The 14,346-nt window shown below is 44.1% G+C and overlaps 1 protein-coding gene across 4 annotated transcripts in view; it reads left to right on the top strand.

Moving 5' to 3' along the window:
* LOC123753955 (uncharacterized) overlaps nucleotides 1-7,099 on the top strand; it is a 59,947-nt gene extending 52,848 nt beyond the window's left edge. For 3 of the 4 annotated variants that reach the window (XM_069308029.1, XM_069308018.1, XM_069308012.1), the window contains one exon: nucleotides 5,861-6,149. In XM_069308029.1, the coding sequence (XP_069164130.1) occupies nucleotides 5,861-6,001 (141 nt within the window). In that variant the 3' untranslated portion in view covers nucleotides 6,002-6,149. Of the gene's footprint in view, nucleotides 1-5,860 lie in introns of all 4 variants that reach the window. The other variant, XM_045735972.2, reaches the window with a different exon arrangement.
* The last annotated feature ends 7,247 nt before the right edge of the window (nucleotides 7,100-14,346 follow it).

Raw genomic sequence — 14,346 nt, 5'->3', positions numbered from 1 at the left:
ACTGAGCGAAGGAGTGCTGAAAGTCACTCGGCCCCGCCACCCCGCAGGGAGACAAGTGTCGCGAATATAATGTTTCACAATTATTTTGATGTTTTACATTTGTTTCTTCTGTCTTTTTTTTTTTTTTTTTTTTTTTTTTTTTTGCTGTAATATTATTCAAAAGTGTGTAATTTGTGGAATTTATTTAGTTCAATGTGTGGAACATCTATATTCTCAAAATAATGGGACTAATATACGAGACACATGTATACAGTATATTCTACGATCAATCAAACAATTTTTTGCTGTTATTACACTATATATAAACATTGTATATACCTATCTACATATGTGTTCACCATAACAAACCACTAAGTTGGCATGGTGAACCCAAAAAAGGGTTGGTGTGGGCTGCCACACCCAGCCAGCCCTCTCTCACTCCTTCAACACCTTCCTCGCCAACATTGATCCTTCCAGAATACTGTTTGTGGATTTATTACACTATATACACATGTTATTTATAAGTATCTACATGTTTTATTCACCAAAACTGTACAAGTAAGCTGGTATGGTGTCCAAACAACATAATTGCAACCAAACACTGCATGAGAAGCGCACAGCATCCAGCAGTCGCCGCTGGAAGATGACGCTACCTTCCTCCCTCCTTCCTCACCATGATTACTCCTCCCATAATACTACGCACATCTCTAATTCTCACCACAATCCTGCTATTATCAGAATCCTGGTCACTAAATCCTGTAAATGAATAAGTTTCAGCAAGTTTATTTTGTAAATGAACATGAGAAGTCATTTGAAGATTCTTAGATGGACGAAATAATGTCTGCTGTTGCTATTGCTGTGAACATCTTGAGCAGCATTGATTCACTGATATCTAAACATTGTACAGTCATTATCACACTCAGGCTCTTCTGTAATACTATCATGGTTAAATAATACCAGTTACATATTTTGACATTTTTAGGTGATGCTGTGGTCACAAGCTGAGCAGTAGTGCTGTTAGTTCATGCTGCATGTACCAGCCTTAAGTTGCTCACTCAGAACTAAGCCTCTCACACTCGGGAATGTTGCCCACGATTTTTTTAAAATGGCATCTGTTTATGAGAGAAAGCTGATGTGAACCTTGTGTAGCTGCAGGAGTTTTGAATGCTACGCTATATTTACGAGAGCCTCAAGGCACATTGCGCACCACCCATTGGGAGCCTCAAGGCGTGTTGTGAGGTGCAGTGGTTAAGACAGGGAATGAAAGTCACACAACAATGAACGTAGAATAGTGTATAATACAGAATATGTTCATAATAAGGGTATGTGAACCCTAGAGTTGATGATAGACTGCAATGGGGAAGCCAAAACCTGTACACAGAGGGTTATGATATGACAAGTTAAACAAGCTCCCCCCACCTTCCCCTACCTTCCCCTACCTATTTCCCAGCACAGACCTATGCAGTAAGAGTTCCATGCACCTGTCACCTTGAAAGCAAGCACTGGACTCTTGGCAGAATAATTTTGTTAGCACTTTCTTCCTGATATTTGCATTAAAGCTGTCAAACTTGAATGAGTATACACCCTCACCGTCTAGCCAGATGTTGACATGAGGGGGCTTTGTGGGTGGCTGCTGGGGTGTGACGCTTAATTGGATGGCATTTCATGCCCTCTTAGAGCCTTGTGGTCCTGCAGCCTTCTTTACTAATTTTGCTAAGCTCCTTTTTCTTTATATATACAGTGGTACCTCGAAATACGAGTGTCCCTGTATACGAGTTTTTCGGAATACAGTCTCCTGTCCGGCTTTTGTTGGGGCCGGGTGCCTGGATGGTGGCCCTGGATCTCCATGTCACTGCTTGGCACATTCCTCTCCAGTTTTCTGGGACTGGCACAGTTGGTGGTAGGGCTTCAGGCTTGCTGCTTTTGTTGCCTTCCCTATTTTGTAATGGGCACTTGGTATATTTTTTTTTTGCATCTTTACCAGATCTTAGTGCCCTGTCTGAGTCTGAGATTCGGTGTCTGGCCTACCTCGATGACTGGCTGGTGTGGGCTCCCAGTCAGTCCGCTTGTCTGCTCGCCAGGGGTGTGGTTCTTTCCAGATCGTCGGGTTTGGTTTCCTGGTGATCTGGAGGCCATTCCATCTGTTTCCGTCCCGGGGTTCGGACTTGGGCCTTGTTTAGGGCTATTGGGCCACTCATTGTCTTTCCCTCCAGAAGTGTTACTGCGTCTGTGGTCCCGCCTTCGGCTGTACATGAGGGGGTCCCGGGTTGCTCAGCGGTTGCTTGAGCAGTTGTGTGGGAGTCTGAACTTCGACGTGCTGGTCTGCCCACTGAGTCGGGTTTGGCTTTGGCGTCTGTTTGGTTCCTTCGGAGACTTCCCTTCCGCCTCTTGCATTCGTTGGGTTCGTTCCTCCGAGGATCTTGTGTTTGTGCTGTCACCAGCTTCCTCTTTGGGGTTTTCGGGGTTCCGTGCCTTGGCACCTCCCCGAGCCTTCGCTCGACATGTTCACGGACGGGTCATCTCTCGGCTGGGGCTTTGTGACCAGTGCTCACCAGGTCGGCCGAGGTTGGTGGAGTCTGTCCGTCCGTCGGGCTCACAGCACGGTTCAAGAGTTCGTGGCTGTCTGGTTTGCGCTTCGGAGGGTTTGGGTCACTCGGTGCTCTACCATTCATCTCTGTTCGGACTGTTCTCTGGCGGTTCTTGCCAGAACCAAAGGGGTTTGGCTAACCATGAGGTTCATGTCCAGGGTGTGTCCTACGTTCTGGCGGACAGCTGTCCCGGTTCATTCTTCTCTTCGCGGATTGGCCAGTCATCGCCGACTCGTTTTGTTGGCTCTGTCGGACGTATGGACTCCTGGCCGTGGACGTCTTCGAGTCGGCGTGGTCTAGGCGTTGCCCATTTTATGTGGCGCCCTTTCCCACCTGCGAGGCATTCATGGTGGATGCTTTTCGGCAGGACTGGTCGAGGTGGGGGTACCTGTTCCTCTTCTGGTCCAGCTGTTGCTTCGGGTTCTGGCTCGGTTGGAGCCCATTCCCACGAGAGTAGTCCTTATGGTCCCTTGGTGGCTGGCCCAGCTTTATTTTCAGACACTGCTTGATAGGTGTCCGAACCCGGGGCATTTTCCCGCGGCTCCGCCTCTTTCGGCAGGTCGGACCAGTCCTGTACGTGACTGGTTCGGCCTTCTCCTCGGCTCTACGCGTCTGGTATATTGACACGGGTATCACCATCTTTGTGGTGATCAGGTGGCTTTGTTGACGGTGTCCCACCTGCGAGCTTCGTCTTGGCGACAGTATGACGTTCCTGGTGTTTCTATGCACTCTATTCTTGCTCTTCGTAGGTTGTCTTCTCTTTCGAAACGGGTTCTCTTGTCCTTTCTTGGGTTTTCAGGACTACAGTTAATTGATGTTTCTTACTGTCGCCTCATTTTGTGTGGCGCTGGCGGAGCCGCTCCGGCTTGCGTTCGGGGTGGACATCACATCTGCCCCGTTTCGTATGCTTTCTTGTGTTTTTTGTTTTACCTCCGGCCTGCTTATGCGTTGCCTGAGCCATCCTGGTCCTTGATCAGGGTGCCTTCTTATCTTCTCCCCAGTTTGTGGTAGCCCCTTCGGTTCAGATTTCTGCTCTTTGGTACTAGTGGTAGGTTTGTACGTTTGCAGCCTTTCTCCGTCCTTCTGGCGACGTTCGAGATGGCTGCTTTCCGGAGGGGTTCTTGGGTTATTGATGCTTGATTGGTTCGGCCGGGGGTGCATCCTGTGTTGTCAAGTTGTGCTTTTTTGCCGTTACCTGCGTACCGTGTCTGGGGATTGCGCTTTGGGTTGATCTGGTTCCCCTCGTTCCCTGTTTCAGGGCTTGGGTCTCTCAGGTCGTCTGCAGAGTTTTTAAGTCTTCCAGCCTGTGGTCTGTCCTTGTGCCCGTGCTGTTCGGATGTTTGCAGCTTTTGCTGCTGTGTTTGTGAAGTCTAGGGCTCATTTCGGGCACAGGGATTTGAGGGTCGCACAGGTTCTTGGCCGCCCATTCTTTATGCACGTCTGCTCCTGTGCGTTCTTGTTGCCTTGGGTCGCAGGTTGCAGCCTGTTGTCTCGGCTATGCGTTGCTGAGTTTATGGCGGCTGCCTCCCGGGTCAGACCTTTCATTTCCTTCTCTTTGGGTATAAAGCTTCAGGGAGCTGTAGGGGCTCCCCACAGAAAACCAGCGTTGAATGTAATGAAACCCCATTTTCTGGGTGAGCCCCGGAGGCTCTCTGGCAACCCTCCCTCCCACCAGTCGGCGTTTTTTTTTTGCGTTGGTTGAAGCTTAGCTTTAGAACTGATGCTAGGCAGCTGGCACGGTAGGTCCGGGGCTCCCCCCCCCCCTCTCCCTCTCGGGGCGGGGAGGGCTGCGCGGACGATTGGCACGGCAGTAAAGTGTGATGTTTGCTTGTTTTCTTGTTTCCTTGGGATTGTATGGAGTTTCTACCTCTCTGTTTGTTTGTTTTTTTAGATTTTTACCATGTGGGGTTTTTGTTATGCCTACCTTTCTAGGTGCCTAACCCCGGTCGATGGCAGATAAGGAAAACCCCAATCACAAGGGGGTTTTTCAGGGCCATTGCTCCCTGAAACCTCTCTGAAGCAGCCAGGTTCTGGCGCTGGTCCCTGGTAGGTCTGAACTCCTTGGCTAATGCCCCGGTCTAATATAACATACATTAACACTTTCGCTCACCCCGCACGCCACCCCTCAATAGTGCGATATGGGACCCAGGGTGTCACGGGAACGCGCGTAAATTCTGAAAAGTGTATATTCTCTTCAACTTTGTCACCTTAATTCTCGTCCTACGAGATTAAATTTGGTATCATTGTGTTCGCAATAGAATTCTCTACAGCACTAAATGCATATAAACTCCAAAAGCCCGGCTAATTACCCGCAGCAAACAGAGAAAGTACGAACGAGTTACCCAGGAGCGTGCAAACGCGATAAAATGTTTTCACTATTTTCACTCTGGTCACCTCAATTTTTGTCCTAGGTCTTTCTTTTTGGTCTCAATGGGTTCGCAATAGAATTCTCTAGAGGAACATTAGCATATAAAATATAAAACCTGGTCACGCTCCAACTGCCAACGAGTTGAAGACGGGCCACGCGTTAGCCGGGAGTGAGCGCTCAGATGCCTTCCAGCTACACTCCCAATTCCCTCCCTTTTCAAGTCTTTCTTTCGCAATTTTCTTCCTGGAAGGGCCTTGTTCATGATCACTATCCATCGTGGAGTAAGGGTAGATAGTTTCTAAAGCCGCAGTAAGAAATATAGCCACGGAAAATAGCCGAAATGTTCACACGTTTGAGATGCGAGGGGAGGCGACATTGGTCACAACAGTGGAGCGAAAACAATGGGCCCACGGCATGTGCCAAGCCACCTGAGGGCCACGAGGCTCAACAAAGAAAATGGGAAGACATCGGCGCACATTTTAAAACCAGTCCCCAAAAAATCGGATAAAAACCTGATTTTTGGCGATTATTTAAAGTGGATGACGCAATGCTGCGTCATGCCCGGGCGAAAGTGTTAACCCGATAAGCTCCAGGGAGCCTCCGGGGCTCACCCAGAAAATGGCGTTTCATTACATTCAACGCTGTTTTTTTTTTTTCCCCCCCAAATAGTGGTTTCCTACCTTTTATGGGCAAGTGCCTTCCATACCCTCCTGCCACTCCTCCCCCTTAAAAAAGGAGGAGGAGTGGCATTATTTAGGTAGCTAAATAATGCCTTTAGCTGCAGGGCCGTCTTAACAACATTATGGGCCCCTGGGCAAACCAGCGAGCTATGGCCCCCTACAACAACCACTCGCAGGAAGTAATGAAGTAGATGATTCATTTCAGTTACAGTATTTTGTAAATTTTATTTTGCCTTTAATTTCAGATGAAAACCATTGCTAAAGAAGCACCAGGCATAGAGGCTCCTACTCATGACACATTCATTGATGAAGACCCGGCAAGTATTACCTTGCAAAAGCTTAATCAAGTGTCTACACTTCTTTCTCAATATGTTTCCCAATCTTAAGAAAGGCTAACTTCTTATTTCATACTTATCATTTCCATGAAAATTATTAATTAGTTGTGCTCGTTTATGATCTTAAATTTGTTAAATCAAAGTTGCTGTGATATTGCAAATGTTGCAAATCCTTAAAGTTATAATTATCCCTGTTAAAACATTATTGTTTATCTGCTCTCATTGACATTCTCATTCTTCATTATTATTTGCATATGCGTATTTTGCTATCATATCATTCATTAGTCATTACTTTATGGCTGGTGCTAAGCTGCTTCACTATTCCATTGTTATTTGGCTTTTAGTCTTCAGTAGAGTAGTGTTTGCTTAAAGCCTTTACTAAACCTCTTGCTTCCATTCTGTCGATGGCATTTTTCACGCCACCCCACAAAACTGGTAAATGAGATTACATTACTTTTTCAATGTCTTTTCTTTAAATTTTAATTTTTTGAGAATTAGGACAGTATTTTATGACCCATGTTGGCTCTAGTTTCCTTGAGCAATTCAATTGATGCTCACAGCAGATATATAGTGACATCCCTGAAACAATGTTTTTATGCTAATGATTTTATTAATTTATATTTCAATTATTCATTCTTCAAATTGGCAACCAAAATAAAAGATTGTTTGGTCAATGCTTTAATATACAATATCTTGTTTGACCTACAGTTAATCGTCCACTCTCTTGGTTCTTCTTTTAACCCGTTTCTTTCTAATCAATATTATTTGAAAAATAAAAAATATTTGGCCCCCTCCCCCAAATGTGTACATGGCACTATTAAATGTTGCTAATTTTTAAAGCATACTGAACATTGATTAAAAGCTGTTTAAAAGTACTGTGTTACTAACTTGATCTGTGGACAGACCATTTAAGATACATTTCCTAGCATTTAGGAGCATGATTTGTAGAGGATTGTGGTGATGGTGGATATGGTTCTCACTTCATTCATTTCATATATTCACCTGATAATCCTCTTATCTGTTTGAGCATTTAATGATATCCTAATTTTAATCATGATCACAAAGAATATATTTCTTTTTAAAATTTTGATCTGTGTATTTATGTATTTGAAATGGGCTTAGTTTTAAATAAAATTTAGTAACTTGAAATGCAATTTTATTTACAACTGAGATAGGTAGCTAAATAATGCCTTTAGCTGCAGGGCCGTCTTAACAACATTATGGGCCCCTGGGCAAACCAGCGAGCTATGGCCCCCTACAACAACCACTCGCAGGAATAAAAAGTGAATGGTTGATAATATTAAACATATTTATTTTATTGGCACTTCAACAAAACTGGTGTTAAAACATTAAAAACATGCTGAAGAGCAGCAATTAATCAACATGATAAACATTTGAACAATACACAAGGATTGACAAACACAATAATACTCAGTAAGCTACACAGATTATATACCACAGTATGAAATATCTGCACTACGAACTACTACTTATAACTTGCATTTGCAACATTTCTTTTCAGAGAATTGCTTTATTATTAGCTTGAAGTAAATGGTCTTCAGGATGTCATTTTCCATGCACTTGAGTGAAAGCCAGTTCAAACGATGCTGCCCCATTGTGCTACACAGCAGATTTTTTATAAGTTTCAGTCTTGGAAAATAATGTTCTGTACAGTTGGTCACTATTGTGCAAATGAGCACTTGAGTGCAATTTCAACATTCAGGAATACAGATTTCAAATTGTCTCAAATTATTTCTCTGTACAGTGCAGGGAGTCTCAGATTTCATCAAGAGCCATGAAGTGCGTGAGATGCTCACATTCATTTAAAATGCCTTCATAATTCAGGTCTTTGTGATACATATTAGCCAAATGTTCACACTTTTTCTTTAGTACATCAGAAGCAAAAAGATTACAGTGTCCAGAATGGGGAGGAAAGTTTCCACCTTGAATTTTTCAATTTTAATGAGAAGTCCCTCTTCTGCTGATCCATCATATCTACCAAGACGTATACTGTACTACGTTTTCGTTCCCATTTTTTCCCATCACTTTAATCTGTATCTGGATACATACTCTTGACTTTGACTTTATTTTCACTAAATTTGCCTCTAGTTTTCTGAAGATAGGTTATCATAGACTCAAGATGATTCGTGGCAACAAGAATGTTCACACCTTTTGATTGTTTTGTTCATTCTTTCTAGCATGTCATTCAAAATTATTGTGAGAAAGATTGTTTCTAGGTTTTCTTTTTTTTTTTTTTTTTTTTTTGCTCAATCCTTCTGCCTCTCGCCTTGTATTCACTTGTTGTTCATTGTCAGCTGATAAGCAGTCCATTGTATATTTTATTTTCTCAAAATCCCCCAAACAGAGCATAAACAGCATAAAAAATGTGCTGACCATCATGTGTCGGACAGACACTTAACAACAAAATCTTTTCCTAAAGATGTCAGTACATTCCAGCAATGAGTAGTACCAGCAAAAAATGAATACAAATGCTGAATAAAGTAAAAAATATTGACACTTTATAGACAACACTGGGCTGCTTTTACTCCCACCAAGTTCAGGCTGTGTCCAGCACAGGGGACATAGATGGCAAACTCATTGAGTTGATTCCATGCTTGTACTCCAGTATATAGTCCAGACATATTTTAGGCATTATCATATGACAGTTTGATAGTGGAATTTTGTTCTCATAAAAAAAATCTATGACAGTGTCTGCTAGATCATTTGCTCCACGAGAAAAGATGGGGATGAACATAAAGAAATGTTCCACAGGCTCGCAGCATTTAATGTATTGGAGAGTAAATATCACTTGATCTGTGTGTGAGATGTCTGGAGTGGAATCTACACTTATTGAATAATACTTTGACTCTTTTTTTACTTCTTCAAGAATTCCTTTCTTCAGTTCAAGACCTCCTTTCGCATGAGCTACTCTGTCCCAGGTCCGGCTGCTTTTGGATCCGGGCGCTTGGATGGTGTCCCTGGACCTCCGGGACACTTACTGGCATATCGTGATTCATCCCAGGAACTGGCTTGGTTTTGTCGAGGAGTGGCGAGCTTACTACTTTTGTTGCCTTCCATTCGTCCTGAATCTGGCACCTCACATTTTCACATGCCTTACCTGTGTCGTGGTGACCTGTTTGCGTCTGTTAGGGGTTTGGGTTCCGACTTACTTCGACAACTGGCGAGGACGAAAATCCGAACCTGGGTGTATTCAACCTAGGGTTCTGCAGCACCGACAAATCATCAATGAAGATTACTTTCACCACCTTATTTGCTGCCACCCAGGCTGTCACACAAGGTTTCTACTTCAACTTCAGATAGACAATGTTAACATCAGCAATAAAAATGATGGAAAGTTGCACTATACTTAGACAAGAGATTCAACTTGAGCGCCCACATACAACACAAAACCAAGTCTCAAAAACTGTTGGTATACTCTCTAAAATCAAATATTATGTTCCAAACTCTGCCCTCCTTTCACTATACTACATGCTATCCCTATCTTACATAGGGTACCTGTGCATGGGGCTCAACCTCTGCAAACTACCTCAAGCCCATCTTCACCCAGCAAAAATCTGCCTATAAGAATTATAACAAACTCTGCTTTCAGATAACACTCAGCCCCCCACCCTGTTTGAATCCCTAAACATGCTAAACATAACCTCACTCCACACCTCTTGTGCCAATTACATTTACAAAACCCTGTTCTTAAGTGTAAACCCTGTTCTGAAACTTCTTGGACAGATGTAATAGGACCCATAATCACCACACCAGAAATAAATATATCTTTGATATCCCCAGAGTTAAACTTAATCTGTGTAAATACTCTATGCAAATAATGGGACCTGGTCTATAGAACTCACTCCCTAACGAATTGAAAAGCTGTCAAATTTTTGCCTTATTCAGAAATATAACCAAAAAGTACCTAATTTCATATTCATAATCTCCTACCTAGTGCTTGAAACTCTGTATCTAGTGCTACCCAATTCCCCAATATATGTACCTATGCCATACAACTTCACCATTGTAATCATTGCTGTTATCTTATATCATGATCATGTTATACACATAGTACAAGAAAATAGTTTAACGTAATCGCCCGCCCATTGCATCCAATAAGCACACTAGGGGCAATGAAGGTAAGTGTCCGAGTTTCCACTAATACTCTTTCCAAAGAGTAAACAGGCCCCAAACCAGCACAGCAGTAAGTAGTGCTCCCGCACAACGAGACACCCTCTGGCCAATGCTTAAGGCCTTCGTCACGGAATTTGTCGAAAGGTTGCTTTCGAAACGCGGTATAAAGCAAACCAACGAGACAATTGAGGCCAAGCTCGAGAAATTCGAAAAAACATTATCCTCACCTTCAAGAACGCAGGGCAGGAAACACTCCAGTACTTCTGAAAGCGCCCTTGATGAGTCAGTTTCAGGTACACCAAGATCCTCAACTCCAATTTCACCTTCCATGGCGAGTTCATTTGACTCCATGGCTGCCACGGTAATATCAGCAAGTTCCAACAACCTAGAGGACTAAAGATCCTGCAATGGAAAGTGCACAAAATTGCAACACTTGCAATGCATAGCATAACCAAAGGCATAGACATCCTGATACTACAGGAGAGCTTGCTTCGAGACGGATTAGAACCTAAAATCTCAGTCTATCGAGGCTTCTTCCTTCCATGGGTGAACGGGCAATCCAAGGGATGTGCCATCTATGTGAAATGTGATCTGATCTCTAAGCCCATAATCAGCCCACCCGATTGTGGGCCAGGGGCAGAGGTGATGGGAGTATGGATTGAGCTAAGACACGACAAACTTAAAGTGTTTAATGTTTACAGATCTCCACGTGCTGAAATTGATCTCTCTGTGTTAATTGGACACGCGACCACCTCAAACAATAACTTGTGGCGATTTTAATGCCCATCATCGTTTAGCACTGGGCTCGAACACAACAAATGAGGCCGGCACTCACATAGCACATCTATTAGACCAGCTTCCAGAAATCCAAATCCTAAACAAGAATGAACCCACCCACATCCAAGGAGGTAGATTAGACCTTACCTTCGTTTCAGCCTCCCTGAGAGATGCAGCAACGTCGTCAGTTGAGCCCACACTCACAAGCGACCACTATGTGGTCCAAATTTTTATCTAAAGTTGGAACAACCCACCCCACCTCTACCTCCACCAGAAGCCTGGAACTCCGCTTAGGAAAATGGGACTGATTTCAGAGTTGCATAGAAACTATGTGGCGTAACTAATTAGCACTAACTACACAAGCTATAATCATATCCCTATTTACAGTTAACAGTTCTTCCATCCTCCTATCTTATTGGAGGGAGCTGAGGTGTAGTCACCATATATAAGCAAGCGATATGAGAAGAGCAACAACACCATCTGGTCACCATTTGGTCCGGGAGACATCTCCCGTCACGCAGGGTGCAGTCGCACCTCCACAGATCTCCAGTATCATCTATTGATACTGGTGATGGCTCAAAAGGGCCACCACTTACGAGCTATTCATGCCTGTGCCACCTTTTGGGTGGCTTCATCTTCATCTTAAACACATTCACAAGGGAGACATCTCCCGTCATGCAGGGTGCATTCGCACCTCCACAGATCTCCAGTATCAGCTCTTGATACTGGTAATGGCTTAAAAAGGGCCACCACTTACGGGCTATTCATGCCCGTGCCACCTTTTGGGTGGCTTAATCTTCATCAATCATCAATCAATCGAAAAGCAACAACAACCATTTGGTCACCACTTGGTCCGGGAGACATCTCCCGTCACGCAGGGTGCAGTCGCGCCTCCACAGATCTCCAGTATCATCTATTGATACTGGTAATAGCTCAAAAGGGCCTCCACTTACGGGCTATTCATGCCCGTGCCACCTTTTGGGTGGCTTAATCCTCATCAATCAATCGTTAGCAGTGTTCACGGGAGACATCTCCCGTCATGCAGGGTGCATTCGCACCTCCACAGATCTCCAGTATCAGCTCTTGATACTGGTAATGGCTCAAAAGGGCCACCACTTACGGGCTATTCATGCCCGTGCCACCTTTTGGGTGGCTTAATCTTCATCAATCAATCAAATCGAAGAGCAACACCCAGCCTAGAGAACATAAAAAACATCATCACCAAAAAACTCTCACATCTCAACAAAGCCTACCTGCACCAGAGAATAGCTGAAGGTTCGCCATCTGCAACATGGTATCTTCAGGCAACCAAATTAGAAAGGTTAAATATCCCAAAAGGAATCCACAGGGAAATAGCAGTTAGGCTATATAGACTACGTCTAGGTTACAGATGCAACTGGGAGATTGGTGAACCCCGACAGAGAGAGTGCATCTTCTGCCAAACTGTCACAGAAAAGCCATTACTTCACTATCTTCTGGAATGTGAAGCAACCAATGACCTTAGAAGAGCTTTAAGAGTTCCTGAATCATGCAGTGGCCATCCTGAAGCCATCAACAAAGCCACTCTCCTGGTCAACAAAGGTGTCCAGCAGCTGGACACCCTCATAAAGACTGTGAAGCAGTATCCTCCCCCGCGATAACAGCTTGATGGTTAAATGCAACCTCAGAATACTGAGAAAAAAAAATTGTACCACTTACGGGCTATTCATGCCCGTGCCACCTCTTGGGTGGCTTAATCTTTATCAATCAATCTGAAGAGCAACATCACGGGAGACATCTCCCGTCACGCAGGGTGCAGTCGCACCTCCACAGATCTCCAGTATCAGCTCTTGATACTAGTAATGGCTCAAAAGGGCCACCACTTACTGGCTATTCATGCCCGTGCCACCTTTTGGGTGGCTTAATCTTCATCAATCGAAGAGCAACACACAGTACCGCTTCTGTGCCAGGTAAGTCCACTACGGGCTCACCATAGCCCGTGCTACTTGCCCCGCTCCTGTGCCAGGTAAGTCCACTACGGGCTCACCATAGCCCGTGCTACTTATGTTCCAAGTAGCTGAATCTAAAACAACAACAGAAGAGCAAACACGGGGGAGACATCTCCCGTCACGCAGGGTGCAGTCGCACCTCCACAGATCTCCAGTATCAGCTCTTGATACTGGTAATGGCTCAAAAGGGTCACCACTTACGGGCTATTCATGCCCGTGCCACCGTTTGGGTGGCTTAATCTGCATCAATCATCAATCAAGAGCAAACAATACAATTTCCAGTCAATAATGTAGCACTCGGCGTATGCAGTTCTAATCGACCCCAAGACGCTACAGCTTCGACACAGAACAGACAGCAGACTAGGACCGCATCCAGCTACAACGCTCTCCCACATAGAGCTGCGACTCCGTTCTCACTCAGCTCTCTTCTCTGCTCCAAGCTCCGTCTCAACGTCTACGACACTGCTGTATCCAAGACTACTAAATAATTATGAAAACCCACTAAATACTGTGTATCTAATCTACTCAACAACGTAACTAAACGTACGTTACATACTGGTAAGCACTGACGAGTACCTCTTAACTACTTCCTTTGCAACTAGACCAATTCTAAGTGTTTTTCATATTCATGTTTCTTGTCGATTGCTTTAAGTATGACATTAGTGAGCCAGTTATTATTTAACTTTTGCCAGTTACTTGCTTGGTGAGGAGAGGACAATAAGTATTGTAAAGGCTTAGAATTTTGGAAAGGAAGAGGCGAGTTAACGAATTTATATCCTGTGTATTATTTAATTCAGCTTCCCAGTTTATATTATGGAGGGCATTTGTGAAATTGCCTATTGCTGCTTCACTGTGTAACCTAAAAGTAATTTTCTTGTTAGCTGGTGGTGTTATGGCCATGTTCGCTACAAGGAAGGTATTAACCCATGGAACCGCCTACCCGCCGGGGTTCAGTCCCTGAGCCCATTATGTGCCTTTGTAACCATTTCCACTACCACCCACAAGATGGGTATGGGGTGCATAATAAATGAACTAAACTACTAAACCGCCGAAGGTGTAAATGCCAAAACTCTGCTAACTTTTAAAGTACAGCTGAAAAAGATCATCAAGGCAAGTGGGGAGACCTTCGACAAGCCTCCGGCTTCCTGTCCTCGTCGAGGTTACTAATGTAAGTTCAAGTATGTTTATTGAGACAAGAAAGAAATACATTTCAAAGGGATAGAGTAGCTTAGGCTATTTCTACCCCCCCCCTCCCCTCTAGTTTAAGTGGCCCACCAGGTAAATAAACAGGTAGTCTGGCTCGGGGTGGGGTGGGGTGGGGGGGGGGTGAGGGGGTTCAACAAGAGAAGCTGATATTAATATTTTTAAATATCCTCTCGGGTTTAGCCAACTTGCTATTTTATCAAACAATAAAATTAATTATTCACGTGATGTAAAGTGGGGAGAGAGGAGTGTAAATATGAAATGATAAGAGCATATGTTGGATGTTGTGATGGT

The sequence above is a fragment of the Procambarus clarkii genome, chromosome 6 (assembly GCF_040958095.1).
Source record: "Procambarus clarkii isolate CNS0578487 chromosome 6, FALCON_Pclarkii_2.0, whole genome shotgun sequence".
NCBI classification, from domain to species: Eukaryota; Metazoa; Arthropoda; class Malacostraca; order Decapoda; family Cambaridae; genus Procambarus; species Procambarus clarkii.
This window is presented reverse-complemented; position numbering and strand designations above follow the sequence as displayed.